The 23,803-nt window shown below is 53.5% G+C and overlaps 3 protein-coding genes across 4 annotated transcripts; 2 read left to right on the plus strand and 1 right to left on the minus strand.

Annotated features, from left to right (window-relative positions):
* The first annotated feature begins 4,331 nt into the window (after window positions 1-4,331).
* On the plus strand, window positions 4,332-11,967 carry NFKBIE (NFKB inhibitor epsilon). The gene is made up of 6 exons (XM_012743381.3): window positions 4,332-4,966; window positions 7,358-7,460; window positions 8,184-8,406; window positions 9,764-9,852; window positions 10,022-10,261; window positions 10,865-11,967. The coding sequence occupies exons 1-6, from the start codon at window positions 4,599-4,601 to the stop codon at window positions 10,928-10,930; spliced, it is 1,089 nt and encodes a 362-aa protein (XP_012598835.3). The 5' UTR covers window positions 4,332-4,598; the 3' UTR covers window positions 10,931-11,967.
* Window positions 11,968-12,579: 612 nt separating this feature from the next.
* Window positions 12,580-15,936, plus strand: SLC35B2 (solute carrier family 35 member B2). 2 transcript variants are annotated; one of them, XM_012743378.3, is made up of 4 exons: window positions 12,580-12,740; window positions 13,251-13,444; window positions 13,625-13,779; window positions 14,396-15,936. In XM_012743378.3, the coding sequence occupies exons 1-4, from the start codon at window positions 12,730-12,732 to the stop codon at window positions 15,332-15,334; spliced, it is 1,299 nt and encodes a 432-aa protein (XP_012598832.1). In that variant the 5' UTR covers window positions 12,580-12,729; the 3' UTR covers window positions 15,335-15,936. The 2 variants fall into 2 exon arrangements, with proteins under 2 accessions (XP_012598832.1, XP_012598833.1); XM_012743379.3 differs by lacking the exons at window positions 12,580-12,740; window positions 13,251-13,444; window positions 13,625-13,779 and adding an exon at window positions 14,223-14,292.
* A 195-nt stretch (window positions 15,937-16,131) lies between these two features.
* HSP90AB1 (heat shock protein 90 alpha family class B member 1) lies at window positions 16,132-22,375 on the minus strand. Its single transcript, XM_076003319.1, has 12 exons — window positions 22,220-22,375; window positions 20,606-20,752; window positions 20,071-20,277; window positions 19,806-19,965; window positions 19,522-19,655; window positions 19,086-19,394; window positions 18,585-18,750; window positions 18,187-18,377; window positions 17,919-18,066; window positions 17,528-17,796; window positions 16,622-16,955; window positions 16,132-16,507 (listed from the first exon to the last, which is right to left on the minus strand). Exons 2-12 carry the CDS (start codon window positions 20,750-20,752, stop codon window positions 16,398-16,400), a joined length of 2,175 nt encoding a protein of 724 aa, XP_075859434.1. The 5' UTR covers window positions 22,220-22,375; the 3' UTR covers window positions 16,132-16,397.
* Window positions 22,376-23,803: the final 1,428 nt, after the last annotated feature.

A 23,803-nucleotide genomic window follows, 5' to 3' on the forward strand; every position in this document is an offset into this window, starting at 1 on the left:
CTCCCAACGCAGCCGAGCCCCGCCCCCGGCCCCCCAAACTCCGCCTTCCCCAAGCCTACCTAATAACCACCCCCCAAAGGGGAAAAGCAACAGGGGCTTCCCACACCCCTGCCCTGCTCGCGGCCCTGCTCGCAGCGCCTCCCTCCCTGCCACCCACCCTGGGAAGAGGCCGCAACTCCTCTCCATCTATTTCCCGTGGAGAGGGCGCCCAAGGTCCAACAAACAGCCCCCCTAAATCCCTGGTTCCCGCAAGTTCCTGGGGCTGAGAGGTGGGAGAAGGAAATTGAGTCTTGGAACCCTAGGGAAGAACCTTGCTCCCAGTTGCGTGGCAAAGGGTTAAAGCAGGAGCCGGAGTTCAAGAGAGATGCAATAGGGTGAAAGGGAAGAGACTGAAGGTAGATAGGAGAAAGGACTAACAGAGGGCAGAGGGGCGGACATTGGAACCGCCCTTCACTGAACCATCTTCTTTCCCTAGAAGAACAGCCCTGTGAAGTGTGTCCTATGCCCTGGGCTGGAGGTCAGGAAACTTGAATTCTAATTCTTTAAATCTGGTTCTGCTATTAATTAGTTGTGTGACCTTGGACAAGTGCCTTCCCCTCTCTGAGCCTTACTCTCCTCATCTTTGCAGTGAGGAAGTTGACTGGACAGTCTCTAAGGTTCTGCACTTTGGGTGTATGAGGCAAAGTCACAGACCACAGGCCAGGCTGAGGGACTGTAGGTAGCCTACCCCCTCATGCCATGCGCCCACACTGCTTTCCCAGGCATGCTCTAGGACAGACAGGAAGGAAACTGACATTCATTCATTCCTGGCTGCATCCATTCAATAAACAGGTATTAGGTAACTACCATGTGCCCCCACATACAAAACCAAAACACAGCTTCCTACCCTCAAGGAGCACAAAGTCCAATGGGAAGGGAAGGATATGGAAACCAGTCATTATGACAGAATGTGACAAATGCCATGCATGATCAATCTGTGTGTACACAGTCACTGTGGAATCCTACCCTGTGTCATTAGGGTCTTTGACATATGGTAACTGTTCTCCCCATTTATTCACAAGGAACCAAGGCAGAGGGAGAGTGAGTGACTTACTCAAGGTCATGTGCTAGCACTCACAGTCCTAGTCCTAGAATTCAGGTCTTTCCCATTCCAGAGTTCACAGAGGATACTTAGGGGTAGGAAGTTAGCTTGGGGCAAAGCCTGGATATCTGATCTTTGGGGTACGGTACAATAACACTGATCTGCCTGGGATGTTCCTTCCCCTTACCGGGGGCAAGAGAGCCACTGCCTCCACCCTCTATTCCCACTCCTGCTTCTGCTTCCGTTTTCCTACTCTTCCCTTTCCAGGTGAAGTGAAGGTGACTCTCTGTCCACCTATCTCCAGCTGTCGCTTCAGAACTATCCAGCCTGCATGGCCCTCTCCAGGTCAGTGAGTCCGTTCTCCTGGCCCAACAGTGGAAGGGGGCAGTGCTGGTAGAGGAGGAATCTTACTTGGTGGCTCATTCCAGTGTCTCCCAGCCATGATCTTGGGAAGTCTGCCTCACAGCCAGCTCCATCCCCTCTTGTTCTGGTTTCAGTCTGTCCACCAAGTTCAGTCCTCACTGCAGGCAGAGAGCTGAGGTCCTAACCCTGGCCTTTCCTAACCCACACAGGATCCTCTCACGCTCCCCATTTTGTTGTTATAATCTTCCTCCTGACACTCCTTCCTGCTGCCTTCCTGTCTCCACTTGAGGGGACTTTGGAGGAGGGACAGCCCAACTCTTCTGGCCAAACCTGGGGCTCCCAACACACAAAAGACCAACCCTGCCTTCTCCACTCACATACATCACCCTTCCCTGGAAGCTCCAGGAAGAGAGGTGAAGGGAGAGGGCGCTGGAAGGAGCCAGCTGACCAGCTGGTCACCATGGAAACCAGGCCTGTTTCCTGAAGATGAGCCTGGCTGGGGTGGGCGGAGGGGGGAGTGGGGCCACAACAACGGGAACCAGAAAACACAGAGAAAGCAGAAAAAGACCGGAGGGATCTCAAAGAAGACTGGAGGAGGCAAAGTAAGGGCCCTAACAATGCTGTGGCTTGAGTCAAAGTCCCTAGCTCATCCTTCCAGATAATGCAGGTCCCTCTCCCCATTCCTGGAGTGACATGAGGACTTCGTGTCAGAGTGCAGGCTCTGGCACTAGAGACAGTGGGTGACTCAATGCTGCCCTCAAGTGGCCATAAAAGGTGCTGCCACACACCTGCTGTGGCTCAAGGCCAGACACCTGGCTGGGTTGGGGTGCATTTTTCCTTAAATTCAGCCTCTGAATTAATTAGGACACTCTCAGCACACTTCTGAGTTCTTGTGTCCTTGCAGAGTGCTCTTTTGCAGGTGGTTTAGATCTTGATAAAGGAAAGGAGGTTTCACTGAAAAAAATGTAAGAGGTTTGGATTGTCAGGAGAAGCCAGCTCTGCACTTTCTAACTGACCTTTGGCAAGTCAACTCTCTTGGCCTCAGCTTCCCCACATTGAAATGGGGATGATAACCCATTTTAGTGGCTTCGCCTATGAAGAAAAAACAATAAGTAAAAAAGAAAATAAATTTATTTATGAAAAATTTAAAAAATATAAAAGAAATAAAAATAAAAAATAAAAGAAAAAGAAATGGGGATGATAGCACCTTATTTTGAACCCAACGGATCTGGGTCTGGAGTTTATGACTGTACTTTTGCTCTAGCTTTTGAGGATGGAAGAGGAACATGTCAGGGTAGGAGACTGAAAACATCTGAAATCACACTGACCCCGAGGGAAGGAGATGCCTCAATTTCCTTGGGCTTTCCCCTCATGGCTCCTCCTACCTCATGCTCAACACATTCTTCCTACTCTGCCCTTCCATGGGGATGGAGAACAGGGGCCATCTTCTCCCCTCAGCCCTCCCCCACTCTTCTCTCTCCAATCACCCCCAGAGATGAGGACCTTCTCTTCTTCTCGTCCTTCTTCCCTTCCCATTCCCAGTTCAAATGGAACCTTCCCTGCCCTCACCCCACAGAGCAGTTGGCCCCACTGTGTGATCCCACAACACCCTGCTCTCACTCCTGTTTTAGTCCAACCACTCTGAGTTGTAATTGTCGGGGAGCTTTTTGAGGGCTGGGACTATGGGATTATTTTCTTGGTTGTGGTGGTGGTTATCATTGTTACTATGGGAGTCGATTTTGCTTCCAGTAGACAGAACAATGTCAGACATATAGGAGAGGCTCCATGCATGTTTGTCTAATGAGTGAATGATGGATGCATAAAAGGTTGCAGGAGAGACAGCAGTGGGAAAGCTGATGAGTAGCCATCTATGTTCACCCTACCTTCCTTTCCCCAGGCCAGACCTGGAAAAGACAGATATTCCCTTCAGGATGACCATTGCTGACCTTAGTATGATGGCGCTTGGAGTAGAGGGAAGGAAAAGGGAGGAACAAATCATGGGGCCCCAGTTGGGGGTTCACCCATGGATGGGGTTCTCCCACAGCCGCAGTAGGCCCAGGGAAAGCAGAGACAGGAAGGAGAAAGATGTTTCGAGGCTGTGGCTGTGGCAGGGACCTCAGCACAGTGCAACCCAGCATGTCTGGGGCCTCCCCATCCCGGCCCCACCATGAGGAACTAACCTTCCCCCTGACTGCTGGGGGTGACCAGATACTGTAACCACCCGAGGCCAGTGTTTCACCCCTTGAGGAAGAGGAAACCCCAGGACTACTCTGCTCCTTAAACAACAGATGCTTGAGGTAATTCACTTTCCAAAAACATATTCTTACGTCCTATTGTATGTGATATGGGGATTTGACACAGGATACCCTATATCCAGGACCCCAAAGGAGAACTGTTCCTTTAAAAACAATGGGCGTCCCCTTTCCCTATACATACTCTTGGGCACCAATAGGGAAAGATGAGACATTAAGAGAAATGGGCAGGGGATGGGAAGCCATGCTTTCTGGTCCCGCCACCCACGTGCCCTCCCTATAAGACGTCCAGCTCGTGCAGGCAGTAAATACTCCTTTAAACAAAAAGAATGAAAAGATGAATGAAGAAATAGAAGAAGTGAAAAAAGAAAAGAAGAAATGCATGGAACTAAATGAATGGAATGAAAAGGGAAGGGGGAAAGAGTGAATGAATGCATGCAGGAATGAGTGGCCGAATGAATGCATGAACGCCTGGTTGAATGAATCAAGGAAGGAGTGAGTCAGGACTCGGTAACCATAGACTCCGAGCCTACGCAAGGGCCGGGAGAAGGGGGATTCCGGAGGGGCGTGGCCTCCGTCCGGAAGCGCCCGTCGGGGGCGGGGCGGGGCGGGGCGGGGCCAGCGGGCGCGCGTTACTCGGCTGGGCCGAGGGGCGGGGCGCCAGGCAGGACGGGATCTGGCCGCCCAGCTGCGGCGAGTACCCGCTGCGGAGGACCCGGCCGGCGCTGCGACCCTCGCCCGCGCTTCTCGCCCACCCCTTGGAGCCCCACAGCCCGGCGAGGAGGCCGCTCCGGGCCGGCCGTCCGCTCTGCCAGGGCGACCTGCAACCCGGAAAGGCGGCGCGCCGGAGCCCGGAGCCGGATCCTGCTCGGACCGGGCCCCCGCGGGCCGGTGCTGCGGGCATGTCGGAGGCGCGGAAGGGGCCCGACGAGGCGGACGAGGGCCAGTGTGACTCCGGCATAGAGTCTCTGCGCTCCCTGCGCTCCCTACCCGAGCCCACCCCAGCCCCAGCCCCCGGGCCCTCGGACGGCGGCGGCCCCCAGACCTGGACCCATCCTCCGGGGACCGCCGAGGAGCCGCAGGGGAAGGAAGACGCGGATGGGGAGCGGGCTGATTCCACGTATGGCTCGTCTTCCCTCACCGAGCCCCTGTCCTTGCTGGGGGGCCTCGACGCTGAGGACCCGGCCCCACGCTCGCCGCTCCCTCCCACGGGGGCGCTGAGCCCTCAGCAACTGGAAGCCCTCACTTACATCTCTGAGGACGGAGACACGTAAGTATGGGGGGGCTAGGCTGAGAGGAGATGCTAACTCTGGGTCTCCCCAGCAACCGCAACAGCCTGGGCACCCCAACTCCCCCACGAGGATCCCTTAGGGCGCCCGCCTTGGAAAGCAGTAGTCCCGGCTCTCTCTTCCAAACTCCAAACTTAACTCCCAGCCCACTTTTGAGGTCAAGCCAGGCCCAGATTAGAAGACCTGGCATTGTCGATTTGCTCTCACTTTTGGGGGTGGGCAGAGCTGGCAGGGCCCTTACCCAGGCACCTGGAACCCCAGCTAGCATCTTGGAAATCTACCAATAAACCACCCCTAGGAACAGAAAAATTCCCCTGACCAGTCCAGTTTTGTTTTCTTACTGGAGGAGGGGGCATCCTTGTTTGCTCAATATCTGGGATTCCCAGCCCCTGACCTCAGAAATTCCTGTCTCAAGGAACAAGAGGTGCCAGTTACAGGTTGCCAGTTGAGGCCAGGAAGCTAGGGGTGGAGGTGCCACCAAGGTGCAGGGTTGGGGCTGGCCCTGAGGAAGAGGGGGTGAGCGGGGCTAGGGCACTTTTGCCCCAACAGACAGGCGGCTGGCTGCCTCAGCTTACTTCCTCCTTTGCTGAGAAAGGGGAAGTGAGGGCTGGAGTCAGCCTGAACCCTACACCTTCCAAGCTCCCTAAGTCCCCTTCTCTGTCCTGTCTGACCCCCTCATTTGACCCTTCCTCTCCCAGGCCCAGGTGGAGTTTGGTGGGGACTGGGCCAGAGGGCAGTTGAACTAAGAAGCAGGTGTGTGGGATGGGGTGGCCAAATGAAGACTTAGCCCCCAAGAAAAGAAAACACTGACAGGTGGGAGTGGCTGGGATTCTGGGGTAAGAAACAAGAATTTGGGATGGGGGGAGAGGTTGCTGGAGTCCAAGATCAGGGATACTGGAATAAACAGGGGTAGGGGAGGCAGGAGGTGTCTGTCCTGACCCACTTTTTGGAGATGTAGGGGTCCTAATCCTGGGTGGCCATTGACTGACCCAGCGGATGGGAGAGGAATGAGCTCAGTTCTTTCTATACTCTGTGTCTGGATCACCAGCCCTCAGGCCCAGAACTCCAAGATTTTAGGGGCTTCATGCAAGATACCTGTGGTGACCTTTGATCCAGGGAGTGGGGACTTCTGACACTACCCTCTTTTGTTAGCTTCTTGGCCCCAGCCTTTTCCATCTCTAGTTAGACAGGTGTTGTGTCTGGACTGGATGTGTGTGTGCACGCGCACACGTGTGCACGCGTGGAGGGGAGAAAGGTCAGGACTCCCCAGCAGTTCCCTGGAGAGGAGGGGGGCCCTTTCCTCCTTTGGAGGTGTCTGGGCTGTGGGAGGTATGGAAGTGGGAAGAGGAAGTGGGAGGAGGGGAGACTGGAGGAGAGAGGGAGGTGGCTGCAAGAATGTGACCCAGAGAGCAGGCCCTGGCCGAGGGGATTTCCAGAGCGGTTCCTCCCTCCCTCCGTCACTCTCTCCTGGGCCTCTCTTGCTGCTGCCGCTAAAGCCTACCCGCCTCCTGCCTGCGCAGCCCCTTCCCCAGCCCAGGCAGGCCTCTTAGCCAAGGTACCCACGCCACCACCAATGCCCCAAGGCAGCTGTCCCAGCCTAGCCCCTCCAGCCCTGGCTTTCGGTTTATCCACCTGATGTGGGGAAACCCCCCCCAAGACTGGAACTTCCCCTCCTAGCTGTCCCCTTTACCTCTAGATTAAGGCTCTTGGCCGCCCAACAAACACACATTTTCTGCACTGCACAGACCCCCACACACACACTTGGAGGTGCACACAGGAGTGGAGGGCCTCAGCTCGGGCCCCACCTGGTCTGTGCTGTCTGAGGACCAGCCCCACTGGACTCCCCTGGGAAGGGAAGCGGGATGCCACGCTGTCTCCTTGATCCTCTTATGGGAACTTCTGTTTCTCTCTCTTAGAATGTGTAACACTGAGTTGCTGGTGGAGGGATGACCCTACATGTTCCTCCTTCTGTCCTCCCTGTTGGGGTCAGGGAAGTGGGGAGCCCAGCCCTGGAAACCCCCTCTAGACTACTTCGGCAGCTTTCAGTTTGGCTTTGAGCTGCAGCTGGCCTGGCAGGGCCCTGGGGGCATAGGGGAGCAGGTGTGGGCAAGCTGGACAGGAAGGCCCTTGCTCTGTCATCACCCTGCCCACATGCCCACCCGGCCAAGGCCCTCCTGAAGACCAGTGAACTTGGAGCTCCCAGTCTCAGGATCCTGGCTTCCCACACCAACCCCTCACTTCCTGGCCCATACATACTCTCACTTCCTGTACCTACCCTGTGGGTAGCTAGAGGTTGTTCCTTTTAACCCTAAGACCCCAGCCCACCTTCTCTGGCCTGGGCCCTGACTCCAAGCCCTGCCTCTGTTCCCTAGGCTAGTCCACCTGGCAGTGATTCATGAGGCCCCAGCGGTCCTGCTCTGTTGTCTGGCTTTGCTGCCCCAGGAGGTCCTGGATATTCAGAACAACCTTTACCAGGTGGGTGGAGAGATCGGGCTGTGCCTTTCTGCCCTGGCAGCCATCCCCAGCAGCCACACCAGAGTCCAGTCTGCTAACTCAGGAAACCATATGCCAGACACTTGGCTAGAAGCTGAGGATGCAGACATGAGTAAGACACAGCCTCTGCCCACAAGGCGCTTGCAGTCTGGGCTGGGGGACTCGTGTTAAATATCTAAATACACATCACAGTGACAAGAGTTGTAATAGAGACACACACCAGCTGCTGTGGGGTCCAGTGTCTTTGTGGAGCAGCCAGGGAAGGCTTTGTACAGGGGGTAACATCTGAATGTCACCTCAAAGGAGGGGTTTTCCAAGTGGAGACTACTAGGTGCCTCTGTCTTTCCTCCTCCAACTGAACCCCTGCAGTGTAACCCCTGGGGATGGATAACAGAGGTCTCCCCACAGGGTGAGGGGCTAGAATCTGCTCCCACATGTCCTTTCTCTGGGGGCTAAGGGAACCTACAAGAAGAGCAGGGGCCACTTTCTTCACCCTGCTTCCAGAACTGGGGTCCCAAGAGCTTGGTGGGACGATGACAGGAGGAAAGGCTTGGGAGTACCTCCTTGGAAGACCAGGACTGTGGTTCTTATAAGCTGCTTCCAAAGAACATGCTGGCAGCTGGTGACTCCTTTGCTCACTCTAGCATGTTCCCAGAGGTGGGAGCATGCTCCAGTGGCTCTGTGACCCTCTATTTGCGCCTACAGACAGCACTCCATCTGGCAGTACATCTGGACCAGCCGGGTGCAGTTCGGGCACTGGTGATGAAGGGGGCCAGCCGGGTGCTACAGGACCGACATGGTGACACGGCCCTGCATGTGGCCTGCCAACGCCAGCACCTGGCCTGTGCCCGCTGCCTGCTGGAGGGGCAGCCAGAGCCGGGCAGAGGACCGTCTCACTCCCTGGACCTCCAACTGCAAAACTGGCAAGGTGCAGGCAGCCTCAGGGCCTGTGGGATGAAGAGGGCATAGGAGACAGGGACCCCACTCTCAGGAAAGGGAGGGTCCCAGCATTGATGCCCCTCCAGCTCTAGGCATGTAGATACTCAGTACATCTTTGCTAAATGAATCAGTGACTGATTTGATCTAGAATTTACCCAGCACCTCCTCTGTGCTGAACAAAAACTAAACCTTGCCTGTGGGATATTCAGTTTAATAGAGAGTAGATGAACTCATTCATTCATTCAACCGAACTGTACTGAGGGTTTTCTATGTGCCAGATACCATCCTAGGAGCTAGGCTTGCATCTGTGAACAAAACAGAGAAAGATTGAGATGGACAGTAAATACAAGAGGTAAATTATGTAGTAAGTTAAAAGGAAGTTAAGTGCTATGGTAAAAAGAGCAGAGTGAGGGGAGTGAGAGAGTTAATGTGATTTTTAAGTCAGGTGGTCAGGGAAGCCCGTGTGGAGCCAAGGACATTTGAACAGAGACTTGAAGGAGGTGAAGAATGTAAATTTTTCACGCCCATAATCCTAGCACTCTGGGAGGCCGAGGCGGGTGGATAGCTCAAGGTCAGGAGTTGAAACCAGCCTGAGCAAGAGTGAGACCCCGTCTCTACTATAAATACAAAGAAATTAATTGGCCAACTAAAAATATATAGAAAAAAATTAGCCAGGCATGGTGGCGCATGCCTGTAGTCCCAGCTACTCGGGAGGCTGAGACAGGAGGATTGCTTGAGCCCAGGAGTGTGAGGTTGCTGTGAGCTAAGCTGACGCCACGCCACTCTAGCCCGGGCAACAGAGTTAGACTCAAAGAAAAAACAAAAAAAAAAAAAACAAAGAATGTAAATTTGAATCTAAATCTCTGTTACTAAGCAAGAGGGGTAGGGGGTGGCATTCAGACCAGAAAGGTAGCAAAAAGCCCAGGGGAGCACACCAGAGGAAGTAGGCTCTGGGGAAGGGCTGGGGGCATGAGGATCCCACATGGCTTTTCTGAAAAGGTGGCTTTTGGACTGGGCTAGATGGCAAGAGCTTTAGATTCTGTGTATGTGTGTGTGGAAGGTATGTATATTGGAGTCGGGTGTGTTTTGGGGGTTGTCACTCAGCAACCTGGTCCCTGAAGCATGAAAGTTTCAATAACATGACTCTGAAAAGGTGGAAACTTTGAGTTCCTTTCCTCTTAGACTTTTGAGGGGGTTTTTGGGTATGCATTTTAACAGCCTTGTGACTAGAGACATTGAGTGGGCAGTGAGTCCCTTGGGGCTTAGGGGTAAGGAGGTCCCTGAAGAGAGGAAGAGAGGGAGTTGGTGAATGCAGATCAGCAGCACGCACACTCACCCCATCCCAGGTCTGACCTGTCTCCACATCGCCACCCTGCAGAGGAACCAGCCACTCATGGAACTACTGCTTCAGAATGGAGCTGACATTGACATGCAGGTGAGGCAGCCAATCAAGGAACTGCCCCACCCAGGGCGGCCCCTCACCTGGTCCAGCCCCAGGTCCCTTGCCCAGCAGTCAGAAGTGGTGGTGCTCACTTTCTTATCCAGAGTTAAGGCCTAGCACACTGCCTCTTGAGGGCCTTGGTGACATCCTTCTTCCTCTCCAGGAGGGCACCAGTGGGAAGACAGCATTGCACCTGGCCGTGGAAACCCAGGAGCAGGGCCTGGTGCAGTTCCTGATCCAGTCTGGTGCCCGGGTAGATGCCCGCATGCTGAACGGGTGCACGCCCCTGCACCTGGCGGCTGGCCGGGGCCTCATGGGCATCTCATCCACTCTATGTCAGGCGGGTGCTGACTCCCTGCTGCGGAACGTGGAAGATGAGACACCCCAGGACCTGGCTGAGGAAGTAAGAGGCATATGCTCTGCTCTCCAGGGCCTCCCACACCCATAGCAGAGACAGGTGCTGTCATTGGCTGAAAGGGCCAAGGAGTTGGGAGTCCGGGGGTGTAACCAGCACTCTGCCACTTACCAACTGTGAGACCTTGGGCTAGCCCCTGCCCTTCTCTGAGTCTGTTTCCTTAGTTGGTCAAAACCAGGGAGCCCAAACTTAGACCCCTGCAGGGACCCTGCAGCTAAAGTGAATCAGAGAAGCTGGCCAGGTGTGAGACAATGGGTGGCGAGGCCTGTGAGCCATGCCCATAATGTTTTGTGAGTACCCTTTCCCATCCCCTCCCAACAAAAAAATCCCAGATTCATGGGCTGGATCACCTCTAAGGTCCCTCCTAGCTTAGGTATTCTGGCATTGCCTTAGAAAAGGACAGCTTGCTTAAGGCCTCAGGGCTTGCAGAGGGGCCCCTATTCTGGGGATTAGTATGAAGAGTTGTTACCTAATGGTCTTTAACTGTCATTTGATGGGGAGGGTGTGGCCCAACAGATTTCCTTAGTCCCCTCTCCCAAGTTGCATTTTCCCATGGCCTCTGATCTTGTCTCTCTCTATTCTCTTTCTCAGTCCCTTGTTCTTTTGCCCTTTGATGACCTGAAGATCTCTGGGAAGCCACTGATGTGTGCCAACTGAATCCAGGGCGGGGTCTGGGGCCCTGGCGGCTCCACCTCTTACCATCTGGAATCTGGGATCATAACTGCTGCAGTTTGGATCCAGGCAATATGCCCTACTGGTGTCCTAGAGACTGCTGAGGCCACAGCCGGGAGCCAGTACAGTCCTGAGCTGAGAGGAGGGATTGCAAGTGAGAGAGAGCCAGTCTGGAAGGAAGAGCTTCCCAGGTGGATGGAGATTCTTGGAAGACCCCCAAAGCCCCACATGCCCCGGGTGAAGCCTATTTGCCTCTCTTGAATGTGGCAGGGGTTCTTGTTTCTACCCATGTTGGGTCAGCCTGAAACTGTCCACCAATGGGAAAACCAGCAGACTCTCTGACAAGAGACTGAAACAGGAGCAAGCAGGGCTGTGACGGGTCCCATCTTACTCCCACTGAGGGCCCTAAAACACTGTTGTTTAAAGACTTCACACAGAAGCCTCTGAACTAAGCCTTTGGAGAGGGGGAGACTCAGTAACATGACACTAAAATGACAGAGACTTGAAAAGAAAAGATTTTCCCTTCCAGAGTTGTTTTGCGTACATGCACATCAGTATGCGTTGGGGACTTTTAGACAGGGCTGCTCTGTGACGTTGTGGTAGAGGCAGAGAGAAGGAAATTGTCCCCTGAGCCCAGTAGGGACTTCATGGGGGAGGGGAGTAAATAGTCCTCAGGTCAGAAACTGTGTCCAGCGCAGACCCTTGCCTTTTCTGTGCAACAGAGGGAGGGGAGGAGGAATGAGAAGATGCAGGCCCTGGACGCCTCATCACTGCCTTGGAGGCTGCCATCTGGAGGAGCGGGGAGAAGGGTAGCCTAGGGAGTCTGGGCACAAGGTTAGCTGTGACTTTTTACATTTTTCCTTCCATTCTGCACCTTTGAGGGCCCTGCTAGGTTAGACCTATCCTGGCATGAAGAACATGGGGGAATAAACCAACACGGTCACTGACCACTTGGAGCTTCTAGCGTAGTGAGACAGCCAGCCAGTAAAGTCATAAACATCCAAATAAATATGTAATTACAAGTTGCTGTGGTACTGTGAAGGGAAAGAATAGTGGGAAGGAGAACAATGGAGTGGGTGGAGGGCCATATTTTGGGTGGTCCAGGGACCCCTGTCTGAGGAATGTCATCTCACCTGGACCATAAGGACAAGTAAGCGATGGGGACAGAGCATTTGGGGGAAGGCCTTTGGTGCATTAGAGGAACTGAGAGGCCAGAGGGCCTCTACAGGGGGGTGGGTGAGTGGGCAAGGAAGACTAGCCAGGCCATGCAGAGCCTCGAAAGTCACAGGGAGTTGGGGTCAGAATTGTTGGCCCAGCTGAGAAAGGAAGGGGACATATCCTGTCAGACAGGAAAACTATAACAAGAAGGAAGTGCTTGGGACACAGAGCCTCATGTCCCATCCCTAAGATGGCAATGGTCACCTCTGGGATGCCTATGAGGGTCGAGGGTGATGACAAAGCAGAAGGGACGCACGGGACTGGCGCCCCTCCATGCTTGGGGGCTCTTTGCTCTCTGCTGCGGGAGCAGCCCAGCTCCCCGGAACTGGGCCGCGTCTGCCTCCGGGCCGCGCGGGGGCGCTGTGGCCCGGCGACTGTCCGGGGCGCTGCGTGGTCGCGGCGGGGGGCGGAGGGGCGGCCGCGGGGAGGGAGGCGGGAAGAGCGCGGCACTTCCGCTAGCCGCTTGCTCACCGGCTGCTCCCGGAGGCGGCGGCGGGAGCGGAGGGCGCGCGCGGCCCGGGGACTCGCATTCCCCGGCCCCCCCTCCGCCCCACGCGGCCTGGACCATGGACGCCAGGTGGGGGGCTAGGGCAGCGAGCCCACGTGACCGAGCCCCCGGGCCACGTGACTGCCCTGCCTCGGCTTGGGGGGCCGGGTGGGGTCCCAGCTGCCGGCTGTCGGCCGGAATAGCCCTGCCTGGAACCGGCGGGGATGGGGGCCGCGGCGTGGGCTGTGCTCCTTGGAGGGCTTCGGGAGTGTCCGGCGGAGGGGCTAGGGACCTTGGCGCTCCGGGAACGTGGAGGGCGGTGCGGGGGGAGGGGGCGCGCGTCTGGCCTGAGCTGCCGGCCAGCGCTGGAGGGAACAGAGGGGACCTGTGTGGCCCAAGGCGCGGGTCCGCCCCCGGGGAAGGAGGAAGCCCTGCCTGGCCAACGCCGGCTTCCCCCAGAGAGAGAGAGGCTCTTTGTCCGGGCTAGGCTGCCGCGGAGGGGGCGGGGAGGAGCCTGGGCCCTTCTCCAGTGTGGTCCCCTCTGGCGGGCTGAGGGGATGAGGAACTGCACCTTGATCCTTATGTCCGCTGCCCCTGCAGGTGGTGGGCAGTGGTGGTGTTGGCTGCGCTCCCCGCCTTGGGTGCAGGCGGTGAGACTCCCGAAGCCCCTCCGGAGTCATGGACCCAGCTATGGTTTTTCCGGTTTTTGGTGAATGCGGCCGGCTATGCCAGCTTTATGGTACCTGGCTACTTTTTGGTACAATACTTTAGGAGGAAGAACTACCTGGAGACAGGTGTGTGACGAAGGGCCGGGGAATGGGCTAGGTCGGAATTGGGGGTACAGTCCAAACGGGATGTAACTTGGAAAGGGAGGAGGGAGGCCCGTAGGTGGGACAACAGGGCAGGCTCGTTGCTCTGGGGAAGATGAGGTGCTGTGTAGAAGATTTGGAGCTTGACTTTGTGTGCCTTCTCAGGCAGGGGTCTCTGTTTTCCCCTGGTGAAAGCCTGTGTGTTTGGCAATGAGCCCAAGGCCTCTGAGGAGGTTCCTCTGGCTCCTCGGACAGAGACATCAGAGACCACCCCCCTGTGGCAGGCCCTGAAGCTGGTCTTCTGTGCCATGGGGCTCCAGGTAGGTAGGCCAGTTCTGCTTCTCTTCCTGGGTCGGGTCCTGGTGGGCAAGGACTTTGTGAAGCCAACGTTTCCATCATACGGGGGAAATGCTGTCTTTTCTGTCTTCCTTTTCCCCTCTCCAGCACTGGTACCGAAAGTTAACTGTATGCTATTACTTCCTGATGTCTAGTGTATAAGAAGGGCTTTCTCTTGCTCTCTTTTCTGTGATTTCTACTGTGCCATTATTATACTTCCCCCCTTCACTTTTGTGTCCCGTGTACTGTAAGCCCACTGATAAAAGTTTGGGGGGGGGGAATTCAGCCTTCTCCCAGTACTGCATGCGAGAGGGGTGCTGACACACTGACCACAAATACTTTGGATGGAGTCAGCTGTAACATACCCATACTGTGGGGACAGACAAGATCTGGGCAGTCCCAAAGCATTTGTTATTTTTTCACCTAGGCTTGATTCCCTACAAGGTGGATCCACACTGGGGAGGGGAGAGGAAACTACTACAGAGGAACCAAAAAATGTATGCTGTCCTTTAAGGCATTTAGACATCATGCTGAGGAAGAGGGTGAGGTCTATTTCTGTCTCTTGCTTATTGTCTTCTGTCTCCACCCTCCCCCACCCAGGTGTCTTACCTGACTTGGGGTGTGCTACAGGAGAGAGTGATGACCCGCAGTTATGGGGCCACAGCCACATCGCAGGGTGAGCGCTTCACAGACTCACAGTTCCTGGTGCTAATGAACCGAGTGCTGGCACTGATTGTGGCTGGCTTCTCCTGCATCCTCTGCAAGCAGCCCCGGCATGGGGCACCCATGTACCGGTACTCGTTTGCCAGCCTGTCAAATGTGCTTAGCAGCTGGTGCCAATATGAAGCTCTCAAGTTTGTCAGCTTCCCCACCCAGGTGCTGGCCAAGGCCTCTAAGGTGATCCCTGTCATGCTGATGGGAAAGCTGGTGTCTCGACGCAGCTATGAACACTGGGAATATCTGACAGCTGGCCTCATCTCTATTGGGGTCAGCATGTTTCTGCTGTCCAGCGGACCAGAGCCACGCAGCTCCCCGGCCACCACACTATCAGGCCTCATATTACTCGCAGGCTACATTGCTTTTGACAGCTTCACCTCAAACTGGCAGGATGCCCTGTTTGCCTATAAGATGTCATCAGTGCAAATGATGTTTGGGGTCAATTTCTTCTCCTGCCTTTTCACAATAGGCTCACTGCTAGAGCAGGGGGCCCTGCTGGAGGGGACCCGCTTCATGGGACGACACAGTGAGTTTGCTGCCCATGCCTTGCTTCTCTCAGTCTGTTCCGCATGTGGTCAGCTCTTCATCTTCTACACCATTGGGCAGTTTGGGGCCGCTGTCTTCACCATCATCATGACCCTTCGCCAGGCCTTTGCCATCCTTCTCTCCTGCCTCCTCTATGGCCACACCGTCACTGTGGTTGGAGGAATGGGGGTAGCTGTGGTCTTTGCTGCCCTCCTGCTCCGAGTTTACGCCCGGGGCCGTCTGAAGCAACGGGGGAAGAAAGCTGTGCCTGTTGAGTCCCCTGTACAGAAGGTGTGAGTGGGGTGGAGGGTCCCAAAGGGATGAAGTAAAATAGGACCCTCTTACCATGCTGGTAATTCCTCTTCTACTGTTACTCATCAGAGGCCCTGGTTCTAGGGCAAAATGCAGGTGTTTTCTCAGTATCAAACCAGCTCTTCAGCTGGAGGTGGAGAGCCCAGGAGGCAGCTCTCCCATTTGCCTTAATAGTCACCCATCCTCCCCTAGGCAGGTTCTTCCAAGCCCCAGGGTAGACAGTCCTCAGTATAGGGGGTTGGGGGGTAAAGGCTCCAGGGGGCAGAGGTACCTTGCACAGCTCCTCCCTCCTCATGTTCCCCGGAAGTCTTGCCCTGGCTGTTGGCTCTACCACCTTTCAAGACTCCCCCTCCTCCACAGATACCTGTATTTCTTACTCCAGTGAGAAAAGCACAAATGGTGTAGGCTCCAAATGCTTTCCCAGTAGGGTAAAAGATGGTGCTGTGCTGAGGAAGGGGGAATAGAGAGCCCAGCAACACCACCTGGTGTTCCTGGATCCCTAGGCTCTGCTCAAGGTTTTGGTACTTCAGAAATGTAACTTTTTGCTCTTATAATTTTATTTTATTAAATTAAATTGCTGCAACAGACTTGCTGTGTTTCCGTTGACTCGGGGCATACATGGTAGTTCTAAACTACTTTTTGCTTCAGGGTGAATTCTAAGCTACATTACTGATGACCCTTAGTACAACATACATAAATAACCCAGAAAAAACAACTTGCAAGGTAAAAGCTGAGGGATTTAGAAGCTAGCATCATATCCACTTTACAAGGGAGAGCATGACTGTATAAAACTGCATTTTCTTTATTCCGCATACTTTAATCTCAGAACAAAATAAACAAAAACACAATGCACAACGTTCAATCCCCTTGTCAAATTAGGAAGGGAATGGGGCTTTGAGGGCCTTATTTCCTGCCTTAGACACAAGGACAGGAGAGAAAAGAAAAAACTAGACATCACCAGAGGACGCCAAGTGGGACAGGGCCACTCCAGGCTGTGGGGACCAAAGGGACACTATACAGAGGGCACAAGGTTTCCAAGTATAAACTCCTAATCTACTTCTTCCATGCGAGATGCATCTTCATCACCCTCAAGGGGTGGGATCTCATCGGGAACAGCAGCACTGGGTTCCTCTGCCGTCACTTCATCTTCATCAATGCCTAAAGGAAAGAGAGCCATGTGAGACTTGACCCAACGTCATTAAGTCAAATCTGTCCTGGACACCAGTTCCACAACTCCTTGTCACACTAATAACAAGTATCAAGGCTACTTACCTAGGCCTAGCTTGATCATGCGGTAGATGCGGTTGGAGTGGGTCTGTGGATCCTCAAGGGAGAAGCCAGAGGAGAGCAGCGCGGTTTCAAATAGCAGCACCACCAGGTCCTTGACAGCCTTGTCGTTTTTGTCTGCCTCAGCCTTCTGTCGAAGTGTTTCCACAATGGGGTGGTCGGGGTTTATCTCCAGGTGTTTTTTGGCCATCATGTAGCCCATTGTAGAGTTGTCCCGAAGCGCCTGGGCTTTCATGATCCGCTCCATGTTGGCTGTCCAGCCGTAGGTACTGGTCACAATGCAGCAGGGTGAAGACACAAGCCTATTGGAGATTGTCACCTATGGACAGTCAAAAGAACATGGGATTTGCACTGATCAGTTAACATTTTAATGTAAAAACGATGGTATTTAGTTCCTACTCTGTTAAGTACCTAAAAGCAGGCATGGTACAGAGGCTCACAACTATAATCCCAACACTTTGGAAGGTCAAAGTGGAAGAACCCCTCGAGCCTGGTAATTTAAGACTAGCCTGGGCAACATAGCAAGACCTCATCTCCACAAAAAAATGTAAAACTTAGCTGGACATGGTGACTCCCACCTATGGAGTCCCAATTAATCAAGAGGCTGAGACAAAAGGATTGCTTAAATCCAGGAGTTTGAGACTGTAGTGAGCTATTATAATGCCACCTGCACTCTAGCCTGGACAGACCAAGATGCTGTCTCAAAGAAAAAGGGTAGCTGAAGCAATACCTAATCTTGGCCAAATTTTATAGAAATAACCATAAACCTGGCTAGCAGGCTGTAAACAGAATAGGATGCCTAAACCACTAATTGTGTAGTAGCAACATGGGATTCTGAGGGAGGGTGCCCTCGAAGTATTCAAAATATATCCTAGTCCCAGAGCTACTTACCTTCTCAACCTTCTTATCCAAGATTTCTTTCATGAGCTTGCAGAGGTTCTCAAACTTTGCCTTGCTCTCCTCCATCTTCTTCTTCTCCTCCTCATCTTCAGGTAGCTCCAGGCCCTCCTTGGTAACTGAGACCAGGCTCTTCCCATCAAACTCCTTGAGCTGCTGCACGCAGTACTCATCAATGGGCTCAGTCATATATACCACCTCAAAGCCCCGCTTCCGCACTCGCTCCACAAAAGCAGAATTGGCCACCTGCTCTTTGCTCTCGCCTGTTGAGATTATTAAATGCAACTCAGAGGGACCAAAATGCCTCATATTGCCAGTTCCCAGAAAGCCCTGAACATGCCCCCACCCAGAACATGGCTTTGATCAGACCAAGGCTCCAACGCACCAGTGATATAATAGATGGACTTCTGTGTTTCCTTCATTCGAGAGACATATTCTGACAGAGAAGTCATCTCATCTCCAGATTGGGACGTATGATAGCGCAGCAGCTCAGACAGGCGTCGCCGGTTAGTAGAGTCCTCATGTATTCCAAGCTATTCCAAGAGTAGGAAGAGAAAAAACAAACTTAATTGGAAATAACCTAACTCTCTGTATGAAAACTTTATCATAATTAAAGAAATAATCAATGGAATAATAAGCATTTGCCTCCTCACCTTCAGGTTCTTAGAGAATGCCTCATAGAATTTCTTGTAGTTTTCCTTGTCTTCTGCCAACTCAGAGAAGAGCTCAAGGCACTTCTTAACAATGTTTTTGCGAATGACTTTTAAGATTTTGCTCTGCTGAAGCATTTCTCGGGAGATGTTCAGAGGAAGATCCTCCGAGTCAACCACACCACGGATAAAGTCTGCCGTCAATCAAGGTAGAAAGCTTAGTAAAAACAGCCAGACCATACCTGGCCACCCAGATCTGAACAGAATGCTCTATTGCTCCCAGAATTCCCTATTACTATGTTGCAGAGAACTGTTAATTATCTAGGACAAAGACATTAGTTCCAATAGAATGCTGAAGGCCTAACTCTTCCCCAACTAAATTAGGCCAAGGAGATACTCACTGAGATACTCTGGTATCAACTCATCACAGCTGTCCATGATGAATACACGACGGACGTAGAGTTTGATGTTGTTCTTTTTCTTCTTGTTCTCAAAGAGGTCAAAGGGTGCCCGACGAGGGATGAATAGCAATGCCCTGAATTCCAACTGACCTTCTACAGAGAAGTGCTGAAGGGAAGAAACCCAAGATAAGCCAATAGTGTATTTCAGGACAAGAGCATAGCCCCCCAATCAAATTATCTGAAACTCAAACAATTAATTCTAGTACTTAGGGAGAATCAAGCAATTACAGGTAGAAGACCACAATGTCCTAATCTACAATGGTAATAGCTGTAGCATTTCTCCACCACGGCAGTCATCAGTAAGTAAACTCACAGGGCTCCATGGCTTTCGGAGTTCTCAACTGCCAACTAGTTGGACAAGTTCCTTATGTCTACTACCTGGCAACACCCTTCTACCTACTCCTCTACAGTGGAGCCAACACAACACACGAGGCTTCTCACCTTGACTGCTAAGTGGTCTTCCCAGTCATTAGTGAGGCTCTTGTAAAATTCTCCATACTCCTCCTGGGTGATGTCGTCAGGGTTTCTGGTCCAAATGGGCTTGGTCTTGTTTAGCTCTTCCTGATCAATGTATTTCTCCTTAATCTTCTTAGTTTTCTTTTTCTTATCCTTACTGCCATCATCCTCCTCATCTGAGCCCACATCTTCAATCTTGGGCTTCTCTTCATCATCTTTATCTTCCTCTTCTTTTTCACCTTTCTCCTCTTCTGCTTCATCATCACTGATTTCCTTCTCTCGTTCCTTCTCCAACTAAATTACCAAAAACAGTTTGGGGATACAAATTACCAGGGAAAGCAAAAGCCTGAGATCATGAGAGTTTCCAGAGCAGGAGACATCCTGCATGTAAAACAAAAAGGGTTATAAAGTCCATACTCACATAAAGGGTGATGGGATAGCCTATGAACTGTGAGTGCTTCTTCACTACTTCTTTGACCCGCCTCTCCTCTAAGTACTCTGTCTGGTCTTCTTTAAGGTGGAGGATCACTTTGGTACCCCTGCCAATGGGCTCACCTAAAAAGAATCGATCATAACAGAGTATAAATAAACGAAAATAAAAACAAAACTACCTTACAGATAAGATAGGATGTTCATAATTTCTACCATTGGTTCTTCCAGAAAATTCTCAATCAGTGATCTTATAAACACCTAAAGCCAACTCACCATGGTCAGCACGTACAGTGAAGGAACCCCCAGCAGAAGATTCCCAGGCATACTGTTCATCATCGTTGTGCTTTGTGATCACAACCACTTTCTCAGCCACCAGGTAGGCAGAATAAAAGCCGACGCCAAACTGCCCAATCATGGAGATATCTGCACCAGCCTACCAACAAGTTTTTTTAAAAAGTCAAGCACAAGTTTTGAAGCAGGAACAAGCCAAAAAACATCGATAAATGTGAATCATGTGTGTAGCAAAACTGCCACATACCTGCAGAGCCTCCATAAATGCTTTAGTACCAGACTTGGCAATGGTTCCCAAATTATTTATGAGATCAGCCTTGGTCATGCCAATGCCTGTGTCCACCAATGTCAGAGTGCGTTCCTGAGGGTTGGGGATGATGTCAATTTTCAACTCTTTACCGCTGTCCAACTTGGAAGGGTCTGTCAGGCTCTCATAACGAATTTTGTCCAAGGCCTGAAAATAATACAAACAGTAAGTTATTTTTGCTCCCTCAAAGCCCATCTCTTCTCCCAAAGGAAATCTTTGGTATTACTCAAATAGGCCTAATACTGACTGCCCTTAACTTGAAGCTGAAGAACTACAGTTACTCGATTTGTCCTGAACCTAGTCCAGGTCTTTCCCTTTCAAGCTCAAGATGGCCACAGAGAGTAAGGTGTATCTTTCCAGAATAGCTGCTAGTTTATTCCCTTCAACAGGAGCCCCCACTGAGCATCAAACCACTCCTTGCCCTTCTAGATCACTCAAAAATAAATACAACAAGGGACAAAACCGGAGTACTCACATCAGAAGCATTAGAGATCAATTCCCGAAGGAAAATCTCCTTGTTCGAATAGAAGGTGTTAATGATGAGAGACATGAGCTGGGCAATTTCTGCCTGAAAGGCAAAAGTCTCCACCTCCTCCTCTCCATGGTGCACTTCCTCAGGCATCTAAAATTAAAATGGTGAACCATTACAAAAGAACACGATGGCCCCATACTTCAGAATCCCAAGGTTCATCTTTGTTTTAATCCAAAGATTAAAAGGATTCAGGATTCAAATTGCTTTACGGTGAACACCACCCCTTCCCAAGAGACTGAAAGAGCATTTTCTTCAAAGACCTCAGGCCACACCTTAAGTGTGAAGCCAATTCAGACGGAGAAAAAAATTAAAACACTCTTCAATCCTCGGTTAAGCTAAATTTTTTGGAAGGTACCCTGGAGCCCAGGTACTTAAAGAGTGGTGACTAACAGCTTCAACATCACCCGCTAACTCACTAGAAACTCAGAGTGCTGGCCCCAACTCAAGTATCCAGGTTTAAGAATACTAAGTAATCCCTACACACTTTTACTTATAAACAGCACTAACTACAAGTTTTTTAATTTGGGGGGAGTATAAAATAACCAGTGTGACAGAAAAACGGCAGTGTTTTAAACTACTCCTCCTTAAGGATCTCCTAAATCCAGTGAATGTGCAGGATTGCTGTCCCACAAGGCAAGGAAAAATAAAGTCCCAGATCCATGCGGTATGCCGCCCAAAGGTCACTAGATCAGGACAAAGAATCGATGAGGCAAGAGCTCCACCGAAACTCCTCACTGCGTAGACAACTACAGTAATAGCACTAAACCCAACACGAGTAAGATGGTGGCCACGGCCGCTGGGCCGACCCTCGTCACTGCCGGACATGCGCCAGCCGAGGCCACACGAGGAGGGGGCGTCGCCGCGCACCCTCCGTCCGCCCCAGCATCCGGGCACTTGGGGCGGGGCGCCAGGATCCAGAAGCTTCCAGAACAATCGCAGTTCCCAGCGAGAGGCGGGGGAGGGAGCGCATGAATCTCCCAGAACCTGCCTCCTCCCCGCCCCTCCTCCTCCACTGTGACAACAGGAAAGATCTGGAAAGAAGCAGCACTAGGGCCCTTGGGAACGAAAACGGTCCTCCCTCGCCATGGACCTCCGTAGAAAGAAAGTGACCAAAAACGCTTGTAAGAACGCGACCAGTCAGAAAGGTGGGTCCCGCTGGGCTGTGCTGAGTCACTCAAGCGTGCACCCCCCGCCACCACCCTGCGGACCCTCCGGCGCCCCGTACTGCGTCCGGAAGTGGAGGGACAAATATGGCAGCGTCCCGAGCGGGCGCGGCCACCACGTGCAGCTGCCCACTGCCCCAGCCCGCTCCGCCGCCCACCTCCCCAGGGCTGGTCGCCGCCCGGCGGAAATCCCGCCGCCCGGGCACACTGGAGAAGAAAAAAGGCTCAAGAGCCCTCACCTGCCACCCCCACCATCCCCGAGGAAAATTAGCAGGGTTACCCCACTAGGCCGCCCTAACGCGGCATCTGCGCCTTCGAAAGGACAAAAAGGACGAGAGCATCACGAAAGCGCACTCGAGGGAGAGGAGCGAGGAAGAGAAGCCCGCGGCCTTACCTTGGAAGAAAAGGTCTGCAAGTACCAGAGAGACCAAGGTGGGTCGGGGCCGGCCGCCTCGCACGCCGCTCCAAGGCTACGCGGGGGTGACTCAAGAGAGCTACCGTGCGCGCCCAGTTGCCCTATATAAGGCGGAGCACCACACAGCCGCACTCCGCCGAATCCCTCCGCCTTAAAGGAGGATGCCCGTCAACCTTGCACCGCCTGCGGCCCGCCCCCTGACGTCATGGTCCGAAATAGGGGCGAGGGCGGGGAGGAGCGCAAGCGTGAGGCCTGGCTTTGCCGCAAGACCCGTTAGAGGTTCTTTCCCATAACGTTTGCTTGTGTTCACAGCCCCCTATCTGCACGTCCAGGCCATGACCCCACCAGGACTAGGGATTGGGAGTGCTCACGGGGCATAAGCGGTGGATCTTAGGACGAGGACGCCCACTAACCTCCCCGAAAGCTTAAGAGGCAGGCGCCCCCACACCCAAGAGACCGGGGCTCCGGGGACACCCAAAAAGAGCGGGGGCGGCTAGGCATCGGGACCCGAGGCCCGATCTTCTCCCTGGAGTCTGTACCACACATCTCGCGTCCCGGCGGGGGACGGTGCAGCACTGGGGACCCAACTCTGGGCGGCCGCAGATGCCGACTCACGGGAGCACGGAAAGAGTGGGCGGTTCGCCGCAGGCCGCGGCTCCACCTGCGGGGAGGGGCGCCGGCCTCCGCAGCCGGAGAACTCTTTGCCGGCCTGCGGCGGAAGGAGCGCAGGCGGCGGTACTGCGATACTTCCAGCAGTTTCCAGGACTATCTCGGCGGTCCCGCCCTCGCCCTCCTCCTCCTCCTCTCCCGGCTCCGCCTCTCCAGGTGCCGCCTGGGGAGTATCTTTATGGCTGCCTCGGCCAGCGCGGGTGTCGCCCGGGTCCAAGGCGAAGCTGGGTGGAGGCTGCCTCCTCCCGTTTACTGTGAGCGGCCGCGGGCGGGACCTGCGTGCCCCGCACTGCTTTGGGGATGACATGAAGCGTAGAGGGAGGAATAGGCTGGCCTCTCCTTTCCCCCATCAATCACACGACACACGGGCGGCTGGGGCGGCTCTGCTGGCGCCTCCTGCAAACAGGGCGGGGACAGGGACGCTACCAGAGGTACAGTCCCTGTATACAAAGCACAGGGACATGCGCCCTCCTTAGACCGCTGTTCAAGCTGTTTCTTAAGCTGGTTCTCCTGCGCTCGCCCCTCCTGCAGCTGCTTGGTCTTGGAGAGAGAGGGTCTCCAGGAACCGCTGCAGGGTGGCAGGAGCTGTCACGGCGCATGCAGACGGTGGCGGATGTGCGACTTCCTCTAGGCCGCTAGAACGAGGTTGTTCTCCTTCGGCCCTGGCGCCAAGCTCCTAGGCCATGCTTCTGGCCAGCGAGCTGCAGACAACGATGTCTGGCCTGACTCTGCCCCTTTGCTTGCCTTCTGGCTGGCACAAAACTACTCCCAGGAAAGGGAAAAGCATGGAAGGCACAAAGCCTCGCTCGAAAGAGGGACCATGGCTTAGGAACCCCAGAGGATGGCGCCAGGAGTTGAAAGTGGGCCTGAGGACAGGGGTTAGGTCACAGAGGG

Source organism: Microcebus murinus, chromosome 5 (assembly GCF_040939455.1).
Source record: "Microcebus murinus isolate Inina chromosome 5, M.murinus_Inina_mat1.0, whole genome shotgun sequence".
NCBI classification, from domain to species: domain Eukaryota; kingdom Metazoa; phylum Chordata; class Mammalia; order Primates; family Cheirogaleidae; genus Microcebus; species Microcebus murinus.